A 22037-nucleotide genomic window follows, 5' to 3' on the forward strand; every position below is an offset into this window, starting at 1 on the left:
AAATTCCACGGACCTGATAATTCTTGCCTCGGTGCCTATTCCAATCATGGAGTCCCACTCTGCAACTCTGGGCAATAGCTTGCTTAATCTCCACAACGGCCCCCACAACGCTAAGGATGCCTGGCCTCCACCGTGGGGGTGCCAGGAGTGGACACCTCACAGGGAAAGCCAGGATGGGTTCCACAGCAGTATTCGTACAAGCGCCTTGAGACCCTTGCGGGTGAGTAGTGCGCTATACAAGTATCAATTTACATTTAAACAACTCTTGGTCCGCCCAGCTCATTTAGAGACAGGCAGAACCTAAGCTTTCTGTTGAACGAAAGTTCATCCGATGGCACTCAGGGGAAGGACATTACAGGGTAAAATCCTTTTTTTCTGCCTGTCACTGTCAGGTAAAACCTGGTGGTGAGGCACAAAAGAAACAATAATGGGGGAAAAAAACTCCCTTGGTGTTGGGGTCAATAGTTTGGAAAGGTTTGGTGAACAGCTGTCAAAACTGATGGCGGCCGTCCTCCAAACTTCTTGTACACTGAAAGGAACTACTGTGAAGCACTATTATTGTCATACGGTTTGTGTATTCAGACACACATACAAAGAGGAAAGGTGAGGACCTATCCTGTTACGCGTAATGATGTCTTTCCAGACTTCTTGCCATGTGATATAATGTCTTTACTGTCTTAAATGTGTCTCGTGTTCCAACGTTACATATATGTTGATTCATAACTTGCAAAATGACCAGATGCCCAATACTGGAGGTCACATGATGCTACTTCACAGCAGGTAGGTTTTTAGGATGCATGTGTGTGCAGTGCTCTTATGTGTGCATAGAGTGACGCGTTACTGAACGGAGCAGAATAAGTAAAAGGGTGCAATACTGATATCTCAAGTGTAGTTTTTCACTGCATTCAGGCACCCCAACTCTAGTGCTTAAAAAAGAAATCAAAATGACAAGTTCCAGAGTGCAAGGCAATAAATGTGAATTGTCACCAACTGAGACCTCCCACTGTGCATCAGTGAGTCGACCCTTGTCAAGTCCCAGCCTACTTTCTTCTTTGTGATGTAGACATTTGTACATTTTTAGGACAAAGAGCGAATACATTCTGAAATGGGTTTTTTACAACATTTACTCAACTTGGATCTACTTGGGATTAAAAGGGTGAGGTGAAAGCTGTCGATAATACCTTTGGTTTCTCGTCCCCAATCATGGACAGCTGCTGTTCGCATATCCAGGCCTCGGTGTCGGCGGCGTCCACGTAGTACTGCTGCACCTCGTGGCCTTCCTGCAGGCGTTTCTTTCTTTTGGCAGTTTCCGCCTGTAGTCTGCCCCACAGCTCTTGCAGCAGACCCATCTGCTTGTCAATGTCTCTGACGTCAACATCCGGTTCCGCCTTCATGTCTTCGGCCCTCCTGAGCACGTCATTGATCCGTGGCTGGTGACCTGTGATTTCATTCTGCAGCGTCTGCACGGAGAAGGAATTTTTCAAGAGGTTGTTATTATTTGGAAATATTTTTACTAGGGGCCAACATCAACTTTTAATTTAATTACAACTTTAAAAAAATTATAATTCACTTCAGCCACTCCTACTTCCAAGAAAGATACAATAATTGTTTGTACTGCTTTAGTGAAGTGCTCCATATACTCCTAAAGAAAGGGCATTGTATGGACCTGTTGCTGTAATATGGTGCTGTCAAAAGCAGGAGTACTAGGCAGTGCTTAATTTGTGGAAACAATAAGTGCCATTACCCCTTCCAGCACGGCCAATTTCTGTTTCAACACAACTACTAACCCTCACCCTCCTACAAGTGTGACAATTCCAGACCCCCAAAGCTATAAGAATGGCTTTGGCAGCCGGTCAAAGTCAGTTTTAAAGTATATTTAATTAATAAACAACTGTTGTTGTTATTTGGCTCTAAATTAGACACACATCGCCGCCGTCTGGCAGCCTGTCATAAGCGCAGATGAGGACAATTAGGTGCCGGTGCCAAGCACCTAAAACCACCGGCTCAAATTAAGCACTGATACTAGGGCTACTACCTAAACTCTGAAACACAAACCTGATGGATTAAATGCTTGCACAAGTCTCAGTCACTTGCAGAGGCTCAGAGTCCATTGTGTTTCTGCCCACCAGGCTATCCCAGACAGGCCATATGCACATCAGACTTTGTCCTTTTTCAATAACAGTCGGGTCCGACCTGGAATACCAGGTGACTAAGTGTCTGAAACAACCACGTTTGTGTTTTACTGCCTTACCTCGCCATGTGAAAGGGGCGGCCTTTCTGTATCATCAGTCCCTTTTCCCTGTGATAATAAAATGTAGGAGTCCCGCCCCACCCCTAGATCTAGAATATGGGACCACACATTCTAACCAGATGGAAAATTAAGGCACACATCGACTTCTAAAATTCAGAAATGATAACCCTAAATTGTAACCAGAAGAAAAAATAGGGGCAGGCCCATCCTCCTCAAATTAGCAAATGGAAACATAATAATAACTAGAAGGAAATTTAATGGCAAGACCCCTCTAAATTCAAACCATATTGAAATGTCAGTGTCAGACATTCTCCCAAAATATAGAAAATGGACCAGCCCAGTAAAAATGCGATGAAAATTAAATGCCAGAACTCGGAACCCGAATTACAACCAAATTGAAATTGAAAGAAAGTCGTCTCCTTAAATTAAAAGGACATTATCTCCGGAAAGTTACAAAAAAAAAATAGAACTTGAATATAACTAGAAATATAAGTGGGTGGTGCCAGGAAATCTTGGTGGGACACTAAACACACGTTCTCCACTTGCACACTAAACACACGTTCCTTTTAGTTGAGCTTCATGGGTTCCAGAGGCAGCATGTTTAGTGTGAGGGAAGTCAGTGAAATATCTGTACATACAAATAAGGGATTTACTTTACTAACCTGGTTCTTTTTCAACAGTAGCTGGACCGTCTGTAGATTATTTCCGTGATCTGTGGATTCGGCGAGCGGCAATCTTTCCTCCACCCAGAGCTGGAAAAAGAAGGACCAACAATATTATGGGAGATCCATTTCTTCTCAAGCAACATCTCAACCCATCGGCAAGTACCAGGTCCACCTATGATGGGTAAGCATGGCCTCATATACAAAACAGCTTGTCATGATCCCTACAACTCTAAGATACATCTTTGATAGATGTCAAGCATCCCCTAAAATAACCAATATATGCTCAAACAAGCATTGGCATAGCCAATAGGTCTCGCCTTTGGGACCTTATAAGTGCTTAGCCATGCAACAGTTGATGTTGTTGCACCAAGGATATTATGCTGCATAACTAAACACTTATAAGGTCCCAAAGGCGAGACATATTGGCTATGCCAATGCTTGTTTTGTAAAAAAAGGACAAGCAGTGCTATCAGGCTCCGGCAGCCACTTAGTCCACCGCATCCCACGTAGACGCTGCAGCCATCTTTGAATGGTTTTAAAGCCAATTCAAAAGCGCCCGCCAGTAATTGTGAATCCCTATCTCAACTGTGAGACTGTTCTCCTGCTTCCTAATTCTATTAAATACAAATTATGTCAAAAGAACATCCCTTTTTGAGCTGCACGGCTCATCCTACCCACGTTTCACGCGCAGATTTGAAATACTGATGGTTTGGGCTTCCTGGAATTCAACTGGTTGGGTCCTGACTAAGGGGAGCGTAGCTATGATAATTTAATTGACTGCACAAAAAACGCAGCGTTTCACTTAGAACAAAGCACACGCAAAAGAACAAACGTCAAACATCAGTGCTTTTATTCGGATTGGTGAAAAAGCTTCAAATGAGTATTTGAAATAAGTGTGCATCAGAAGACGTGTTTACGGCAAAATGGCGTGACCAGGACACTGGGGCGACCCCTGTTAGGCAGGGATGAGAATTGTAGATGGGCGCCTTGCTGTGTAGTGGCTACAAAACTCCACTGCTCTCCCTAGACTCGGTGCGGTGACAGAGGCATGGGCCTTTCGGTACCCATGCTGTCTGTGTAGATTTCCCTCACTGCCCCCACTCATGACAGCGGAGTCAACGACTGCCCCAATGATGCTCCGGGTGAAGCATGCCGCTCTGCTTTGGCCAATCACAGTGATGACCCTCCGCGCAGACGCACCAGAGGGTGGACTCCTACCTTCACCAGGCAGCGCCAGGGACCTCAGTAAAGAGGTCACAGTTTCCGGTTCATAAACCTCTGGAATGCCACATAGCCTGGGCCGGGCGCCCACGGGAGCACAAAGCAGCGCATGGGCATCAAAGCCCAGGAGGCTGCCCAGTAGTGGACTAAAGCAGAGCGGACTAGCGTGGCCTGCGCGGGGGATAATCCCAGCTGCAAAGGAAAATGTTTTCCTCAGGTGGCCTGAGACCGTGCATTGACGGGACGGGCTTCCAGACAAGGGATGTCTGGCTAAATTTAAACAAGCATTTACAATGCAATGGTTTTGCCTTTGTTAAAGTTAGAGCTATTGGCATTGCTCTTGACACTCTGAAGCTCCACTCTGAAGCTCCACTCTGCACTCTGAAGCTCCACTCTGAAGCTCCACTCTGCACTCTGAAGCTGCACTCTGAAGCTCCACTCTGCACTCTGAAGCTGCACTCTGAAGCTGCACTCTGAAGCTGCACTCTGAAGCTGCACTCTGAAGCTCCACTCTGAAGCTGCACTCTGAAGCTCCACTCTGAAGCTGCACTCTGAAGCTCCACTCTGAAGCTCCACTCTGAAGCTCCACTCTGAAGCTCCACTCTGAAGCTCCACTCTGAAGCTCCACTCTGAAGCTCCACTCTGCACTCTGAAGCCCCACTCTGCACTCTGAATCTGCACTCTGAAGCTCCACTCTGCACTCTGAAGCTCCACTCTGCACTCTGAAGCTCCACTCTGAATCTGCACTCTGAAGCTCCACTCTGCACTCTGAAGCTCCACTCTGAATCTGCACTCTGAAGCTCCACTCTGCACTCTGAAGCTCCACTCTGAATCTGCACTCTGATGCTCCACTCTGAATCTGCACTCTGAAGCTCCACTCTGCACTCTGAATCTGCACTCTGAAGCTCCACTCTGAAGCTCCACTCTGAAGCTCCACTCTGAATCTCCACTCTGAAGCTCCACTCTGAATCTGCACTCTGAAGCTCCACTCTGAATCTGCACTCTGAAGCTCCACTCTGAATCTGCACTCTGAAGCTCCACTCTGAATCTGCACTCTGAAGCTCCACTCTGAATCTGCACTCTGAAGCTCCACTCTGAATCTGCACTCTGAAGCTCCACTCTGAATCTGCACTCTGAAGCTCCACTCTGAATCTGCACTCTGAAGCTCCACTCTGCACTCTGAAGCTCCACTCTGAATCTGCACTCTGAAGCTCCACTCTGCACTCTGAAGCTCCACTCTGAATCTGCACTCTGAAGCTGCACTCTGAAGCTGCACTCTGAAGCTGCACTCTGAAGCTGCACTCTGAAGCTGCACTCTGAAGCTCCACTCTGAAGCTCCACTCTGAAGCTCCACTCTGAAGCTCCACTCTGAAGCTCCACTCTGCACTCTGAAGCTCCACTCTGCACTCTGAAGCTCCACTCTGCACTCTGAAGCTCCACTCTGAAGCGCCACTCTGAAGCGCCACTCTGAAGCTCCACTCTGAAGCTCCACTCTGAAGCTCCACTCTGAATCTGCAGCTCCACTCTGAATCTGCAGCTCCACTCTGAATCTGCAGCTCCACTCTGAATCTGCAGCTCCACTCTGAATCTGCAGCTCCACTCTGAATCTGCAGCTCCACTCTGAATCTGCAGCTCCACTCTGAATCTGCAGCTCCACTCTGCACTCTGAAGCTCCACTCTGAAGCTCCACTCTGAAGCTCCACTCTGAAGCTCCACTCTGAAGCTCCACTCTGCACTCTGAAGCTCCACTCTGCACTCTGAAGCTCCACTCTGCACTCTGAAGCTCCACTCTGAAGCTCCACTCTGAAGCTCCACTCTGAAGCTCCACTCTGAAGCTCCACTCTGAAGCTCCACTCTGCACTCTGAAGCTCCACTCTGCACTCTGAAGCTCCACTCTGCACTCTGAAGCTCCACTCTGCACTCTGAAGCTCCACTCTGCACTCTGAAGCTCCACTCTGCACTCTGAAGCTCCACTCTGCACTCTGAAGCTCCACTCTGCACTCTGAAGCTCCACGGCCCTACGTGTGCCTTGTTTAATTGGTCTTGTCGTTCTTTGATTTTTATTGGATGTTTTTATGTGTTGTCGATCTAATATTTGCAGTTTGTCACACACATCGTGCAGGTAAGCAGGATCAAGGGCAGGACGTAGATGCGGGGGGGGGGGGGGGGACCAGCGCGGGTGAGCCCGAGGGATCAAGGTCAAGGGCAGGATGACAAGGGACAGAGGGCGGCAGGCAGCAACGGCGGGTGAGCTCGGGCAGAGAAAGGGCAGGATGAGGTGGGTTGGGTAAGCGCTGACCAAGCAGCGCCAGTGCACCTTAGCGGGCCCCGCACCTTTCACGAGCACTGACTCAGCTCCCTGGGGTCTTCACTCCCGTAGGTCACCACCACGCGTGCTCTCACAGCCCGAGCTACCTGTCACACACGGAAGAGCGAGGGATCGTGGACTTTACTCCCCCTTTGAGCCCGGGGAGAGCGAGAGCCGCTCTTGGCACTGATGCCTCCTGCGTGATCATTGGGCTATCAGGAGCAGCCCCCGTGATGCTGCTGTCACTGACTGATCGCCCCCACACCTGATGTGTGGGTTGCAGAGTATTTTGTTGTGCACGCTTAACATTCTATGGTGCATAAATTGATGTGTTTTGTTTTATTTCTGACTGTTTCCGTGTAATGAAGACTCTCGTTAATGTTGCATCAGAGAGAAGCGGGAGGGGGCGGGAAAGGGGGAGGAGAGAGCTGACGACGGCCGGCCGGAGCAGAAGACGGGCACCAAAACAAGCGGGAGGGGGCGGGAAAGGGGGAGGAGAGACGCTGACGACGGCCGGCCGGAGCACGAAGGCGGGCACCAGGAAACAAGCGGGAGGGGGAGCAAGGGAGGTGCCGGCAATGCCGGAACAGAATCGGGGGCGTTCCCGGCGTCGCGTGACGTCGGCAAAAGCCAAAGAATGTCGGGAACGCCCCCGAATCTGGTCCGGCATTGACGGACAGGCCCCTCGTCCAATGGCTAGGCTCCATTTATGGAGCCAGCCAATGAATGACGAGGGCCGAACCAAAGCCACACTACAGATCTCATCAGGATTTCGCCTGCGCGAAAAAGATGCGCAGAGCGCATCTTTTTGGCGAGGCAAAACCTAAAAAGGGAGCCCACGAACCCAACAGTCTGGAAACAATCATCGCGTCAGACGAAGGACTTAAGAAAAGCTTGAAACAGGCCTTAACGGGCCTCAGCTTCAAATAATTACTTGCCATGGAAAAGCTTCAGATTGGCGTTAAAACATCCCTGTTTTAAACTTCTACCCAATCAAGATTATATATGAAGTTGAAATTAATTGTAGCAGTTGGCAGCTGCTTCTGGATGCACATGACCCTGGGTAAACAAACTTTTTTTTAAATTAACTTAAATTAATTCTGCGTTGAGTCGGAGAACAGGGCCCCGGAGGCAGAGCAGCGCCTACTCCCCACCAGCAGCCCAAGTAGAGAGAGAGATAGAGATAGAGAAGGGGTAGTAGAGCGGTAGAAGAGGGGTAGAGGGGTAGAAGAAGGGTCGAGGGGTAGAAGAGGGCTAGAGGGGTAGAAGAGGAGTAGAGGGGGGTAGAGATGTAGAAGAGGGGTAGAGGGTTAGAAGAGGGGAAGACGGGTAGTAGAGGGGTAGAGGGGTAGGAGAGGGGTAGATGGGTAGAAGGGTAGAAGAGGGGTAGAAGAGGAGTAGAGGGGTGGTAGAGGGTCAGTTGATGGGAAGAAGAGGGGTAGAGGGGTAGAAGAGGGGTAGAGGGATAGAAGGGTAGAGGGGTAGTAGAGGGGTAGAGGGGTAGTAGAGGGTAGTGGGGTAGAAGGGTAGAGGGGTAGTAGAGGGGTAGTGGGGTGGAAGAGGGGTATAAAAGGGGTAGCGGGGTAGAAGGGTAAAAGAGGGTAGAGGGGTAAAAGAGGGGTAGAAGGGTAGAAGAGGGGTAGAGGGGTAGAAGAGGGGTAGAGGGGTAGTAGAGGGGCAGTAGAGAGGTAGAGGGGTAGTAGAGGGGTAGAAGAGGGGTAGAGGGGTAGAAGAGGGGTGAGGGGCAGAAGAGCGGTAGAGGGGTAGTAGAGGGGTATGTAGAAATCAAAAATCCACTTCTCAGGGGTTCCACTGATACTTAGTCCTTTTAAACTCACAAAGAAGAACTTGACACAGAAGCTGGAATATAAAAGTACATTTTTATTAACCTCAAATGAGTGAGACTATGTCACACAGAAGCCTTAGCAACTGAATGAGGCAGTCTGCTAGAATGGTCTTACTTCACGTCTTATATACTCTTTATCCTGCCCCAGGCATGTAAGGGAGTTGTACCAATTACATTCCTAAACAAATGGAAAATCTGGAGGGTCAGCAGGTGAGTAGCCTTTGGGGCTTTAGCAGGATATGGGCAAAACATTATATTTACATAGTTCACAAAGGTTAATCTGATTTAGATGGCACTGCAGGGCATGGCATGATTACATGTACAGTATCCCAACCCAAAAGTTAATCATTAAGAATGTCCCAAATTCAACCTCCAAAAGCCGGAGAAACCTATAATTGAAAGCATAACCCATGTAATGAAGAAACATAAAAAGAAACAGTAACAGATGATGAACAAGATAAGGCATGTGCAAGGAAACTAAAAGTTAACGATGTCCTGAACATTGATTGGCAATCTCAGACAAAGATCGATCAGGGAAATTGGCTTTGCGAGGTCAGTTTCAGGGGAAGAGGTCAGTTTCTTACATTTCATTTCAGATTCAAAAAGAAACCTGAGTTAATGTATGCATGAACTAAGAAGGCCAGGCCACTTTATTCGCCAGGCTACCTTCACAGGCCTACGTGAGGGCAACACAAAATGGTGGCACAGAACAAAATGGAGTCAGACTCGAGAATTACAGAACCTCAGGTAGAAGAGGAGTAGAAGAGAGGTAGAGGGGTAGAAGAGGGGTAGAGGGGTAGAAGAGGGATAGTGGGGTAGTAAATGGGTAGAGGGGTAGTGGAGGGGTAGAGGGGTAGAAGGGTAGAAGAGGGGTAGAGAGGTAGGAGAGGGGTAGAGGGGTAGAAGGGTAGAAGAGGGGTAGAAGAGGAGTAGAGGGATAGTAGAGGGGTAGAAGAGGGGTAGAGGGGTAGAAGAGGGGTTGAGGGGTAGAAGATGGGTAGAAGAGGGGTAGAGGGGTAGAGGGGTAGTAGAGGGGTAGAGGGATAGTAGAGGGGTAGTAGAGGGGTGGAGGGGTAGAGGGGTAGAGAGGTAGAGGGGTAGAGAGGTAGAGTGGTAGAAGAGTGGTAGAGGGGTAGAAGAGAGGTAGAGTAGAGGTAGAGGGGTAGAAGAGTAGAGGTAGAGAGGGAAAAAAAAGAGAAAGGAAAGTGTGGGAGAGGGAAGGCAGTTTAAGATGAGGACGGGCATGTGACAGGAGGCAATAAACCAAGTGGAAGGGTTGGGGGGAGTGCGGCCCAGAGCACACACAGCGTTTACCTTGTGGGAGCGAGCAAGGCCACCATCTGTTTGAAAGTTAATTATAAACAGATGGTTTTAAAGCTCGCTCCCGCAAGGGAATCGCCAAACGTGCACTTGTTTCCATTGAAAGCAATGCAATGAGTGCACGCTTTTGGCCTCAAAACCGAATCGATTACAAGAGGTCTCCTCCTATGCAGCGCATGTGCGCTTCGTAGGCGAGACCTAAAAAGGACAGTAGAATTGGCTTTATTTTACATATAACCAGTATTTCAAATATAACTACATATTATACAAAATGCATTCAAAATACAGATTTAAACAAAGAAGCATTAAATATAAAGGAACAACATTATACTATTTACTACCTGTTGCTCAGTATAAACATGACTACTCCCACATTTAATGGGTTGTCTTGTAATCCCCAGAAAGTGTATACTTGATTCCATGGTGTGTAGCTTGAAAGGCTTATAAGAAATGACACTATCTTCCAATATTTTTTTTAAGTAACCAGCGTACAGCGCACTATTGAGACACACTCCAATGGGGGGCGTCCAAGACCATGCGGGTCCCTGATGCACCACCAAATCCGACCCTGGTACTCCTGTAGATCTGTGTAGAGCAGTGGTCTTCAAACTTATTAATGCCACGCCTGTGTAAAAGACAATCAATCATCGGGCCCCCATCAATTTTTCATAATTATTCTGTTAACTTGGCAATGCTTAAAAATGTCTAAACATATTTAAACATTGCAGTTAAGCTCTGTTGCCTCTTTTACTAATACTCCCTGTCAAGATATAAATGACAAAAGATGTTAGTGGTGGCCCATTACAAAGTGGTTTACTGCCACTAATTTTATATTACTTAAGACAAAGCACAATGCTTCTCTTGGTTAGAGCCTCACACTCCCCCTGGGATCACTTAAGGCCCCACTGATATGGGCCCATCCCTAAGTTTGGAGATCTCTGGTGTAGAGGTAGTGTCCCCAACTCTCCTAGAAGCCCTGCTAGTCTCTGCTGCAGCTCTGCAAGGAAGTCAATAAATGTAAGTTTGAGCTCCCAGTCTCAGAAGCTCCCACAATCCTCTGAAAAGTATCAACACTTAAGGTCAAGCGCTCATCAGACACCAGGGTCCATGGTTGCAGATCTATAAAATGTAATACATCAATGGATAGAGGTCAATGACAGTGCCTCTGAGGGATGCATGAGAGATTCTTTTCAGTGCCATAACTACTGTATTCGGTTAGCATCACTAGGGTGAGTTAGAATCTATGCTTTGGTGATTCCTGCAATATAGGGTGGCGCTGCAGGTCGGGCAGCACTATGTTTCGTATTTGGTCTAGGTAGGTGTTTGGTGTTTATGGCTACTACTTGGGGCTTCACTATAAGTGTTATGTCTGTGCCGCACACTGTACTGGTGCTGAGGGCTGTGCCAATAGCTTACCAGAGCTTACAAAAAAAAAAGGGGGGGATTTGCTATATCCGATCTGCACATCAACACTTGTCTCTTTCCTATCCAAGAACAACACCATATGACTGTAAACATAGACCAACTTTTGAGTGCAGCCTTGATGTAGAATGCTTATCCTCCTTACGCATTAGCCATAGACAGTCTGCCCACCATTGGTGTTACAGAGTGTCACATCCATATACAAAGAAAACACCAGTGCACATCATATATAGTCACTATAATCCATGTGCATTCTGCACCATTCTTCAGTTTGAATGTCTGCACAGACACTCCTTCTCAATCCAAAGGAATCACGTAGTGTAGACAAATTTCAGATGTTATTTCTTTTAAAACAAAGTGCTTCACAGCCCACGCGCGTTTTGCCCCCCACAGGCTTCCTCAAGGCTGAAATCCAATTTGATCAGCACTGTATCTACCAACGCTTATACAATTCAATATCCCTTAGAAAAAACTCCGCCCAACGTGTATTTCAATCTAGTTGCACGCCAGTAAGAATAGCAGTCTTCCTCATTTACAAATACAATAAATGAGGACGACTTGAGGTTTCTTTATTTGATTTCTTCTTAAACCGACCGTAACCAACGCGTTTCGTCCCTAAGGACTTCTTCAGGGCTACAAATAGGTTCCAATAATATACATCTCAGTGTCCAGTCTTTGACAGCGAGTCCCGCAGTATTTCAGGGCTATGTCAAGTAATATCAAAATGTGAAATTCTCGGAAGGTTACTGAAAATCCACTGTGCTTGAATTTTAAGTGTCTTAATGTGTTTTGGCTGGAATCATTCTTCAGGAAGAATTACATTTTCTTTTTAACTATTTTGTGTGTTTTTCTGATTTCAGAAGAGAACTGTATTTCCTGGATAGGTGGCATTAGCTTATGCTAAAGGTCCCTGCTGTAACTGCCAGTTATTAAAGGAAGATCAAAGACTTTGTTGGACAGAGGAGGGTGGGAGGGAATGGGTTGTAGGGGACAATGTCTTCATGACTGTAATGGGGTTGTTGGGCTATGGAGATAGCACCTAGTCACAATAAAAGAGAGCTGTAGACTCATTAGTTGCAGACACCGGCAGGGGAATAGCACAGTTACTGCTAGAAATACGCAAATAATGCATTTGATATCTTTACAGGAACAATTGTGTCCCTGCAGGATTATATTTTAATTAGGTAAGCTTTTTTACATATAGCAGGCCAATGGGAATTATCCCAGATGATTCTGTAGAATGTTGATAGGTGGAAAATAAATCTCACAGTGATTACTTACATCACTAGTTGAATTTTACATTATTTAAGTACTGACTGGGAATTACATATTCAGTGGCACAGATTGTCTTCTTTTCCATAAAATGCTCAGCAGCATTGGAGAAGTGTGGCTCAATGGTTAGAGCGGCAGACCCTGATGCAGAGGTCTAGCCCGGGACCAGGGTTCAATTCCCCGCCTCGGCAGGTCTTGGGCTCAAAATTCCACGGACCTGATAATTCTCGCCTCGGTGCCTATTCCAATCACGGAGTCCCACTCTGCAACTCTGGGCAATAGCTTGCTTAATCTCCACAACGGCCCCCACAACGCTAAGGATGCCTGGCCCCGACCTTGGGGGTGCCCAGGAGTGGACACCTCACAGGGAAAGCCAGGATGGGTTCCACAGCGGTATTCGTACAAGCGCCTTGAGACCCTTGCGGGTGAGTAGTGCGCTATACAAGTATCAATTTACATTTACATGTATGTTAAAGACTAGAAAAAATAAAGAACATGGAAGATGGTTCTTGTACACATCTGTGGCAAAAAATGTGCCAGTTCCTCAACCTGAAATCCTTTGCTGGAGAAGGTGTTATGCGGCTGTAAGGTGTCAGTCTCCAGAAGCAGACTCAAAGGCATTTGACCCTGCGCCCACTTAGGAATTTTTGTTTGCCCACTGTGAATTTCTGCTCCTGGCAGTTAGCTTACAGAGGGTCCTATGTCTCTAGAGAAAACTACTGAAACCAGTTGCAATGGGCAAAATAGAAACGCGTGTGCAGGGTTCCTGTGGCAGGATACCCTTAAAAGATGGTTTCCAAGTGTGCAGGGTCAATAGAAATTGATGCAGAAAATGTCATTACAGCTAGAAAACCAGTCTTCTTCTAAGGAGGTAGTTACTCTTTCATTCAGACAAGTTTGCATTAAACTAAGGTCACAAGAAGTGCATTTCTCCCACTAAGAGCATTTTGAACTAAAATACCATAGTTAACCAAGGACTATCACAATCCTGTAGCTAGCCCTGCGGAACGTAAATGATATGCATCCTGTGGGTGGGTTCCTCTAAAGTTTTGTGAGGTCCATAGAAACCTTTAAGCACCAAGGCAAAATCCTTCACTGATCCCCCCAACATGTATCTGATTGCAAATGTTTGAAATTCAGCAACAAGGCTTGTTTAGATGCTGGACAACCTTATCATTGTTTAATATAATATTTCCTAACCATAACTTTTCAATCGTAATACTGTTAATTATGGTTGGCCCGACTGACATTCTGTGTTATAGTTTTACCATTAATTGCCATTTGTTTCATTTTGCATAGCTCATTAATATTTTGTTTAAGTTTAAGGTAAGTTAATATTCTTTTTCCTTTCTGATATTTTTATTTATTTTCAATGATACCTTTTTTGCCATTAAATGTCAGTTGTCATATTTTACAATGTTTTTGCTTTTTCACTAGATAGTGTACCTACACATTTTACCAATGTGCATTGTAGAAATACTATATACACACACATACATACATAAATACCATGTATTTGTTCTAGTGATATTAAAACTGGGTTTTAATCAGTTTTGAAAGCAATCTCTTATTGTCTTAAGGCTTAGTGGGGGTATTTTTATTTCCTCTTTAACCATGAAACCCTTGCATATTAAGAGATCCTCCTTCAAAGACCGCCTGGATAACAACGCACACAACAGCAAAGAGCTCTTAAGCATCGTAAAGGAACTCTCCAACCCCAGCGCCAACAACATACCGCCCTCACAAGAACTGTGCGACTCACTAGCCATCTTCTTCCACCGCAAGATTGCTGACATCCATGACAGATTCAACACCATGACCGCCCCGACTACGCCAGACCCCACCTCTCCTGTGAACACGACCAGCGCCATCCGCCTGACCTCCTGGTCCAACGTCAACAATGACGAGACACGCAAGGTCATGAACTCCATTCACTCAGGATCTCTGTCAGACCCGTGCCCACACCACGTATTCAACAAAGCAGATGCTGCCATCGCACCCCAACTACAGAAGGTCATCAACATCTCCTTCGAAACAGCGACATTCCAAGAAAGCAGGAAACACATCGACAACAACACACTCCTCAAGAAGCCCAAGGCGGACCCCAAGGACCTCAAGAACTTCCGGCCCATCGCCCTGCTCCCATTCCCGGCGAAGGTCATCGAGAAGATTGTCAATATGCAACTGGCCCGCCACCTGGAAGACTACAACATCTTAGACCCGTCCCAGTCCGGATTCAGATGCAACCACAGCACCGAGACAGTCCTCATCGCCGCCACAGACGACATCAGGCACCAACTTAACAACGGCGAAACATCAGCCCTCATCCTCCTGGACCTGTCAGCCGCCTTCGACACGGTCTGCCATCGCACTCTAAAGACACGCCCCCTAGAAGCCGGAATCCAAGAGAAGGCCCTTTACTGGACCACGTCCTTCCTCTCCGGCAGAACCCAGAGTGTCCACCTCCCGCCCTTCCGATACGAGGCCACCGACATCATCTGCGGCATCCCCCAGGGCTCATCCCTCAGCCCGACACTGTTCAACGTCTCGCACAAGTGGACCGCCAACACGACCTCAACATCATCTCCTACGCCAACGACACCCAGCTCATCCTCTCCCTCACCAAGGACCCGCACAACATCAAAACCAACCTCCACGAGGGAATGAAGGCCGTCGCTGACTGGATGAGGGACAGCCGTCTGAAGCTGAACTGGGACAAGACGGAGGTACTCATCCTCGGACCCACCCCCTCAGCCTGGGACAACTCCTGGTGGCCGACCACACTGGGAACAGCACCGACACCCACCAACCATGCACGCAACCTAGGATTCATCCTCGACTCCTCCCTCTCCATGTCTAAACAGGTCGGCGCCGTCTCCTCCTCCTGCTACAACACCCACCGCATGCTCCGCAGGATCTACAAGTGGATCCCGACTGAAACAAGAAGAACGGTGACACAGGCCCTCGTCAGCAGCAGACTGGATTACAGCAACGCACTCTAAGCAGGAATCCCAGCCAAACACCTACGACGACTACAACACATCCTAAACACCTCTGCCCGACTGATCGTCAACGTCCCCCGCCGCAGCCACATCACCCCCCCACCTGAGAGACCTACACTGGCTCCCCATCGACAAGAGGATCACCGTCAAGCTCCTCACCCACGCACACAAAGCACTCCACAACGCCGGACCAGCCTACCTTAACAGCATACTCAGCTTCTACACCCCCACCCGCCAGCTCCGCTCTGCCAGCCTCGCCCTCGCCGCTGTCCCCCGCATCTAACGAACAACCTCCGGCGGCAGATCCTTCTCCTACCTCGCCGCCAAGACCTGGAACACCCTCCCTACCCAGCTACGGCAGACCCAGGACCTGCTCGCCTTCAGAAGACTCCTCAAGACCTGGCTCTTCGAGCAGTAGCGGCACCCCCTCCCCTCAGCGCCTTGAGACCCACATGGGTAAGTAGCGCACTTTACAAGTACTCTGATTGATTGATTGATTGATTGATTGATTGATTAATGCCAAATATAATGATTGCCTTGCAGCTTTCGGGTACTTTTTGAATGATTGTTCAGCTTAAACACACAAACAAGTTGAGTTTAGTAGAGTTCATATCTTACTCCATTATTACTTTCTGTTTGATTGTTAGCTTTATTTGCAGATTTAGGACACTGTTGTCAGTTTCTACTTTGCACTTTTCTTAGCAAATCTGACAATGGGTGATTAGGGGAATAATGTGACAAAGTATGGTGCATTGGAGCATGTTTGTAAACAAGCAGCACTCTTGTTTAGGTTAACATAGATGGTTTGTTTTTTGTGAAAAGTCAGTTAAATATTTTATTCATTATTGGAAAGAATTAATACAATTGTTACTTGATAGTTAAATATCAGATAATTCTATCTTTGAATTAGTTTCGAGGTTTAAAAAAGTATGGGAATAAAATTGTTACCAACATGGTCTGGAAAAGCATATCCTACAACAGCTTCTTACATACTAAAAATGTGCATCTGCCTTTCTTGCTTCATGGTGGATCTAGGGGTGACCCAAGAGTGCCATTCCTAATTAAACATTGTTCCTCACTATGGGAGTGTGCAGTGAAGTTAATACTTAAACAGCCCTGATTTGCACGTGAATGTATCTTTTGGGACCTTCTGGCGTGTGCTTGCTATCAAATGTGGTGGATGTTAATCCATGGAAGGATTCTGGGTGACCTCTATACCAACAACACTTTTATTACTTTGAGGCTGCACAGAAACATTTTGGTCTGGGTTCGGAACAGTTTTTGTTGTATGCAAACATACTAGATATAGTACAGGACATTTGGCCCACGTACCCCGAAGCCCCGCTCTCTTCAGACTTATTTAGGACAATACTGGCATTTGGTGGGGGCAGACTTTTTGTGTTTTCGTGTTTCATATATACAGAGCTATGATAGCCGATCAACCAAGGGTATTGTTCCGAGATAGAGCCGAGTGGGCGGAGGATCCAGGGGCACCATTTGGAGACACACAGTAGAATGGCACCCGCGTCCTAGTAAAACAGGGGCTGTGTAATGCACAGTTTAAGTTATTCCAGTTCAATTATTTACATAACTCTTCTGTCACTCCAGTGTTTCTTCATCCAATAGATCCAGCCAAACCTGATGGGTGTCATATGTGTCAGGTTGGCCCTGTTGGGTTCCTTCATTTGGCTTGGCACTATCCTCTGGTGTATGCCTACTTGGAATTTGTGGTGCGGAGGTTGCAGAACATTGAAGGGGTACCAATAGAATTGGACCCGGCCATTTGTCTTTTGAGGAATCTAAAGAAGTGTAAGGGTAGGAAAACGGTATGAAAATGTATGCAATTGCCCTTCTGCTACCAAAATGGCAGGTGGCCATCTCGTAGATGAGCCCACAAGGCCCAGGAATACAGGGATGTAATAAAGATGTTACAGAGTGGGCGGTTGCTGAAGGAGGGCACCTGCGGCACTGTAGAAGAGACAAACGTGATGCTGGGAGTATATACATACATGGCAGGTGATAATTGATAGCTTCAGGGAGCTAGACAGGACCGCAGAAGAAGATGCACAGGACACTGAGGGTTGAGATTCTTCGGTAACTGTCGTGGGTGGGGTCGATACGCAGGAGGGGTAGAGGGGTAACAGGTAATGATTGCCGCTTAACTAATTTGATTAAATTGGTCCCTTTATATCATTGCAATGATACTGTATGTCATGCCTGAGATGTTGCTTTGTCCCTCCGGGTTTGTTCAAACCACACTCTTTGTACTGTATTATTGTACTACAATAAAGATATCTAGGGTGTATCCCAAATGACCTATCAGGGATATCTGGCTGCAAGAAAGGAGTGTTATATCTGATGAGCACCAGTTAGACTGATTTGGCACTATAATAACCAGGTATGAAGAACAAGGCAAGTTATTAGCAAAATACAGCTACTTGCTACAAGAGGATGACAACTGAAGAGATGTATATTTTAGATCAACAAGAATCCTAGGTATGTGCCTTTTTTATAGCATGCAAAGGTAGACAGAGGTAGTGTTCTTTGCTTTAAACACGAAGCCATTAATTGATGCACATAAACATACATGGAAATATAGTTGACACATGTTCTAGCCCTCAATATCCATGACTGTTTCATGAGTTAAGGTTTATTTATGTAGTCAGTGGTTTACAAGTTTATAATGTTCTAGCCCCTCTTATTATCTTTTATTTACTGGTAAGTCCATCAAATTATGTACCATAGACTAGTAAAATGCATTATTTATATAATTCCTATTTTGTTCCATGGTTTGTAGAAACATTCTTCGCAGCTAGTGCTAGCAGTCAAACAGGTTTGGCTACGGAAATCTGTCCACTCCTGCCCTCATATTTGCGATGAATTGCAAGTGGATAGGCAAGGATAGAGTGGATTATTGTGGTTAGGATCAGCAAAGTAGGAACCATGAAAGGGAAACAGCCTTTACCACGCAGTGTTTACCACCCAATGCCTTTCCCACACCTAATTTACCATACATGCCTTTACACGCATATGCCTTTACAATAAATGCCTTTACCACGCGTATGCCTTTACGATACATGCTGTTACCAAGCAGTCTTTACCACACAGTGCCTTGCCTTTACCCACTGGCATATATATATATATATACCTACTTACCTTGGGTGTTAAAGGTGTGCGTGATAAAGGCATATATGTGGTAAAGATTGTGGGCGAACTAGGCCCCAATAATAATGACAACTGGGTGGACCGGATCGGAAGATCAGGAGAAGATACTATAGCAGTTACCTGTTTGGAAAACTTCCAGGCTCCATCTGAGGACCGGTTTAATGAGTTGGCCCTGAGCATTACATCTGGCTCCCCCCGGGACCCCTTACCTCATAGAATCTGGAAAACATCTGGTAAGGAGACCCTCCCTTGGTTGCGTTTAATTTGCATCCAATCCTTAGAAGAGGGAGACGTCGCGGAAATATGGAAGAAGGCAATAATCACGCCTCTGCTCAAGAAACCCTTCCTTGATCCCCTGGTTCCAGCCAATTTTAGACCACTATCTCTCCTATCCTAACTGATTAAAAGTCAGTCTGGATACCTGGAGGACAACCTCCTACTAGACAAGGATCAATTTGGCTTCCACCCGGGCCACAGTACTGAGACCGCCTTGGTCACCATTAGCGACAATCTTTGGATGTGAGCAGACAAGGGAGAATCTTCCGTTTTAGTATTACGTGATATGTCGGCCGCATTCGACACGGTGAACCATACAGTACTGTTGGAGAGATTAAAAACGACGGGTTGGTAAAAGGATGTGCCTCACAATGGCTATGTTCCTACCTAACCGGAAGGCAACAGATAGTGTCACTGCCTCCATATGAGGCGAGCCAGTCGCTAGATGCGCATGGGGTTCCACAGGGATCGGCGATCAACCCCATCCTCTTTAATATCTATCTGCGTCCCCTACTCTCTCTGATCAAGTCCATCGATATCGATCTGGTAAACTACGCAGATGACACCCAACTGGTGTTTTCCCTGAAAGGGAATGGGGGGGTACCGATGGATAAGTTTCAAGAGTGTATGCGCCAGACAGCAGGCTGGCTCAGGCAGAACTCTTTACAATTTAATGGGGGGAAAACAGAGGTGCTGTTCTGTCCTTCTCCTAGTGTGCACCAATCGCTAATGTCAGATTTCAAGCTCACCCCAGAGGACGACCCCTTGACACCGGCCAAGATTGTGCATAACCTGGGGGTACAACTGGAGGGTAATCTTCAGATGGAATCCCAGGTTAACAGAACAACCAACGTATGCTTGATGTTGTTCCGAATGCTACGACAGATCCTTCCGCTCCTGCCCAAGGATACTCGCTCCCTTGTGGTACAGAGTGTAATTCTCAGTAGACTGGACTACAGTAATGCTCTGTATTTGGGAGCTCCACAGTACATCATACGGAGATTACAGAGAGTCCAGTCCATGGCAGCTAAATTGGCTCTAAATAGGCAACGTAGGACCTCTACGACTGCAGCCCTGAGAGATCTACATTGGTTGCCCGTTAATGAGAGGATCCGTTTCAAGTCTCTATGTATAGTGTACAAAGCCGCACACGGCATGGGCCCTATTCCACTACGGGAAAGACTCTCTTGGTGCAATCTGGAAAGGCAGCTCCGCTCCTCCAATGTAAACCTGGTAAAGACCATCAGCTTTAAGAGAGTAAGGATGGGCGGTAGAGCCTTTGGCATGGCGGCGGCTCAACTCTGGAATGATCTCCCCAGTCCATTAGACAGTCCTGCACGTTAATCGGCTTTAGAAAGCAGCTGAAAACATGGTTATTCCCGAGGGGCGACATCTAGCTCCCCTGCTGTAATGATGGATTGGTTCAACCATTTTACCGTCTGAAGTTCAAGCGCCAGGATACCCGAGTTTTGCGCTATAGAAATGCTCGATACAATACAATACAATACAATGCATGGTAAAGGCATGTGTGGTAAAGACATGCATTATAAAGTCTCACAATCCTCAGAAGGGACGGTACAAGCCCAATAATGTTTGGTGTGCTAATGTGGCATTACCAAAGGTAACTAACAAATATGATCAACACTGTGATATAACATTCGGGAAATGGAAAAGGCTGCAAAATGTATGGTGGCCTCTCTGACACCATTTCCATTAGGCCTCTTTTTATTTGAGACTGGGTTCTGACAATTTAAAACAGAGTAACTCTAAAAATATCCTCCATGTTGGAGATATTCAGTAGTAGGGGACACTTGGTGTTACATCATGAAACATGCAAGTGTTTACAAAGATTCATATGAGCTATCATACGGCACCAATTTGAACGAGTATCAGGAAAACGACCTTGTTCTCTTAAAATCTACTAGACTATGTAGAATACCTCATCATTTTAAGAAAGGTATTAGTAAATAACTGTCAGAAACTTGGGGGCTAAAATGAAAAACGTATTAGATGCCAAGGGCTGTATTACAAAAGTACCCAGGTTACGCATAAGGTGTTTGCGCAGGCTTTGTGCGCTCTCTGGGCACTTTCATGCCACAAACACATGTAGCACCAGCACTATCAATAAAGGGTGTTTCCTCATTTGCATGGAGGCGTGACCCCATGCAAATGAGTAAATCTCTTTGCCTCCGCGACCACGCCATATTACTAATGTGTGAAAAAACACACAAATGCTGGACACAAATCAAACATTCACCCCTATCATAGATCAAGGTTAAATCCATAGTTTTACTGATGTGGGCACCGAGGCAAAGATGCCTTTAGGAGGCGCACTGAAAGTGTGTCACAAAAAAGTTAGTGCACCGAAAGTGCACTTCCTAAGGGCGGCCCTCTGTAGGGGACAAAAGGGGTCCCAGGGACCCCCCCAGATAACCCCTTGCAGGCGGGTCAGTCACTCATTGCACCCACCTGCAAGGGGATCTCTAATCCCTCTTAACCCCTTGCATGCCGCGCGAATTTTCACGCTGTGCGGGGATTTAAATAAGTGGGCGGGTTTCAGACGGCTGGGGGCCGTCCTGTGCACATGCCCACCGTGACTAGTGACGCGTGACGGCCATCATGAGCATGCAAGGGGTTAAAAGTGCAGGCGGGTTGCCCTCTACACAGACAAACACAGACCAATTTTTAAACAGCTACTCTGTATTTCTCTTGACTACCCAGCCTGTATGCAGCGCAAGTTTGCGGCTTCCCTGAGGGCAGCACATTCAACATAATAAGCCTCACTTTCCCTGTTTACACCTGGTGCACCTGATTAAAGGTGCACCATGGCACAAACAGGAAAGGTGCACCCTATCTGTAATAGGGCCCTAAAAAAACAACTTGAAGGATTATAGAGTAGTATGCACATGTACTAATTTGCCAGCTTGATTAGGACTATGCATTTGACTAAGATTTAAATGCAAAATATAACTATATGAGGTTCAATGCATAATCACGTTTTGACAATAGACTATCTATTCATTTTATCTTATGTTAATATACTTAGACTTATTGTGATGACTCATATATTCTTCTCTCCGATTCAATGTACATTTTACTCGATATTTATGAGACACACATATGATTAGTTGATGCATTTAATCAGAGTTCAAAGGACTTTGAATGATGAATTTCTTATCATGCAACAGGCTGAACCTACAAATGTTTGATATGAGTATTTTAATTTCTGAATTGGATCCATACTTAGCTGGTGCTTAACATTTCAGCACTGAGTTGGCCCATATGTTTG

The 22037-nt window shown here is 46.4% G+C and overlaps 1 protein-coding gene across 1 annotated transcript in view; it reads right to left on the reverse strand.

Annotated features, from left to right (window-relative positions):
- SPTB (spectrin beta, erythrocytic) overlaps positions 1-22037 on the reverse strand; it is a 271974-nt gene that overhangs the window by 69664 nt on the left and 180273 nt on the right. The window contains exons 21-22 of the mRNA XM_078659516.1: positions 2914-3003; positions 1182-1460 (exon numbers count right to left, since the gene is read on the reverse strand). Coding sequence (XP_078515642.1) covers positions 1182-1460; positions 2914-3003 — 369 coding nt within the window. The remainder of the gene's footprint in view (positions 1-1181; positions 1461-2913; positions 3004-22037) is intronic.

The sequence above is a fragment of the Lissotriton helveticus genome, chromosome 9, assembly GCF_964261635.1.
Source record: "Lissotriton helveticus chromosome 9, aLisHel1.1, whole genome shotgun sequence".
In the NCBI taxonomy this organism is placed as follows: Eukaryota; Metazoa; Chordata; class Amphibia; order Caudata; family Salamandridae; genus Lissotriton; species Lissotriton helveticus.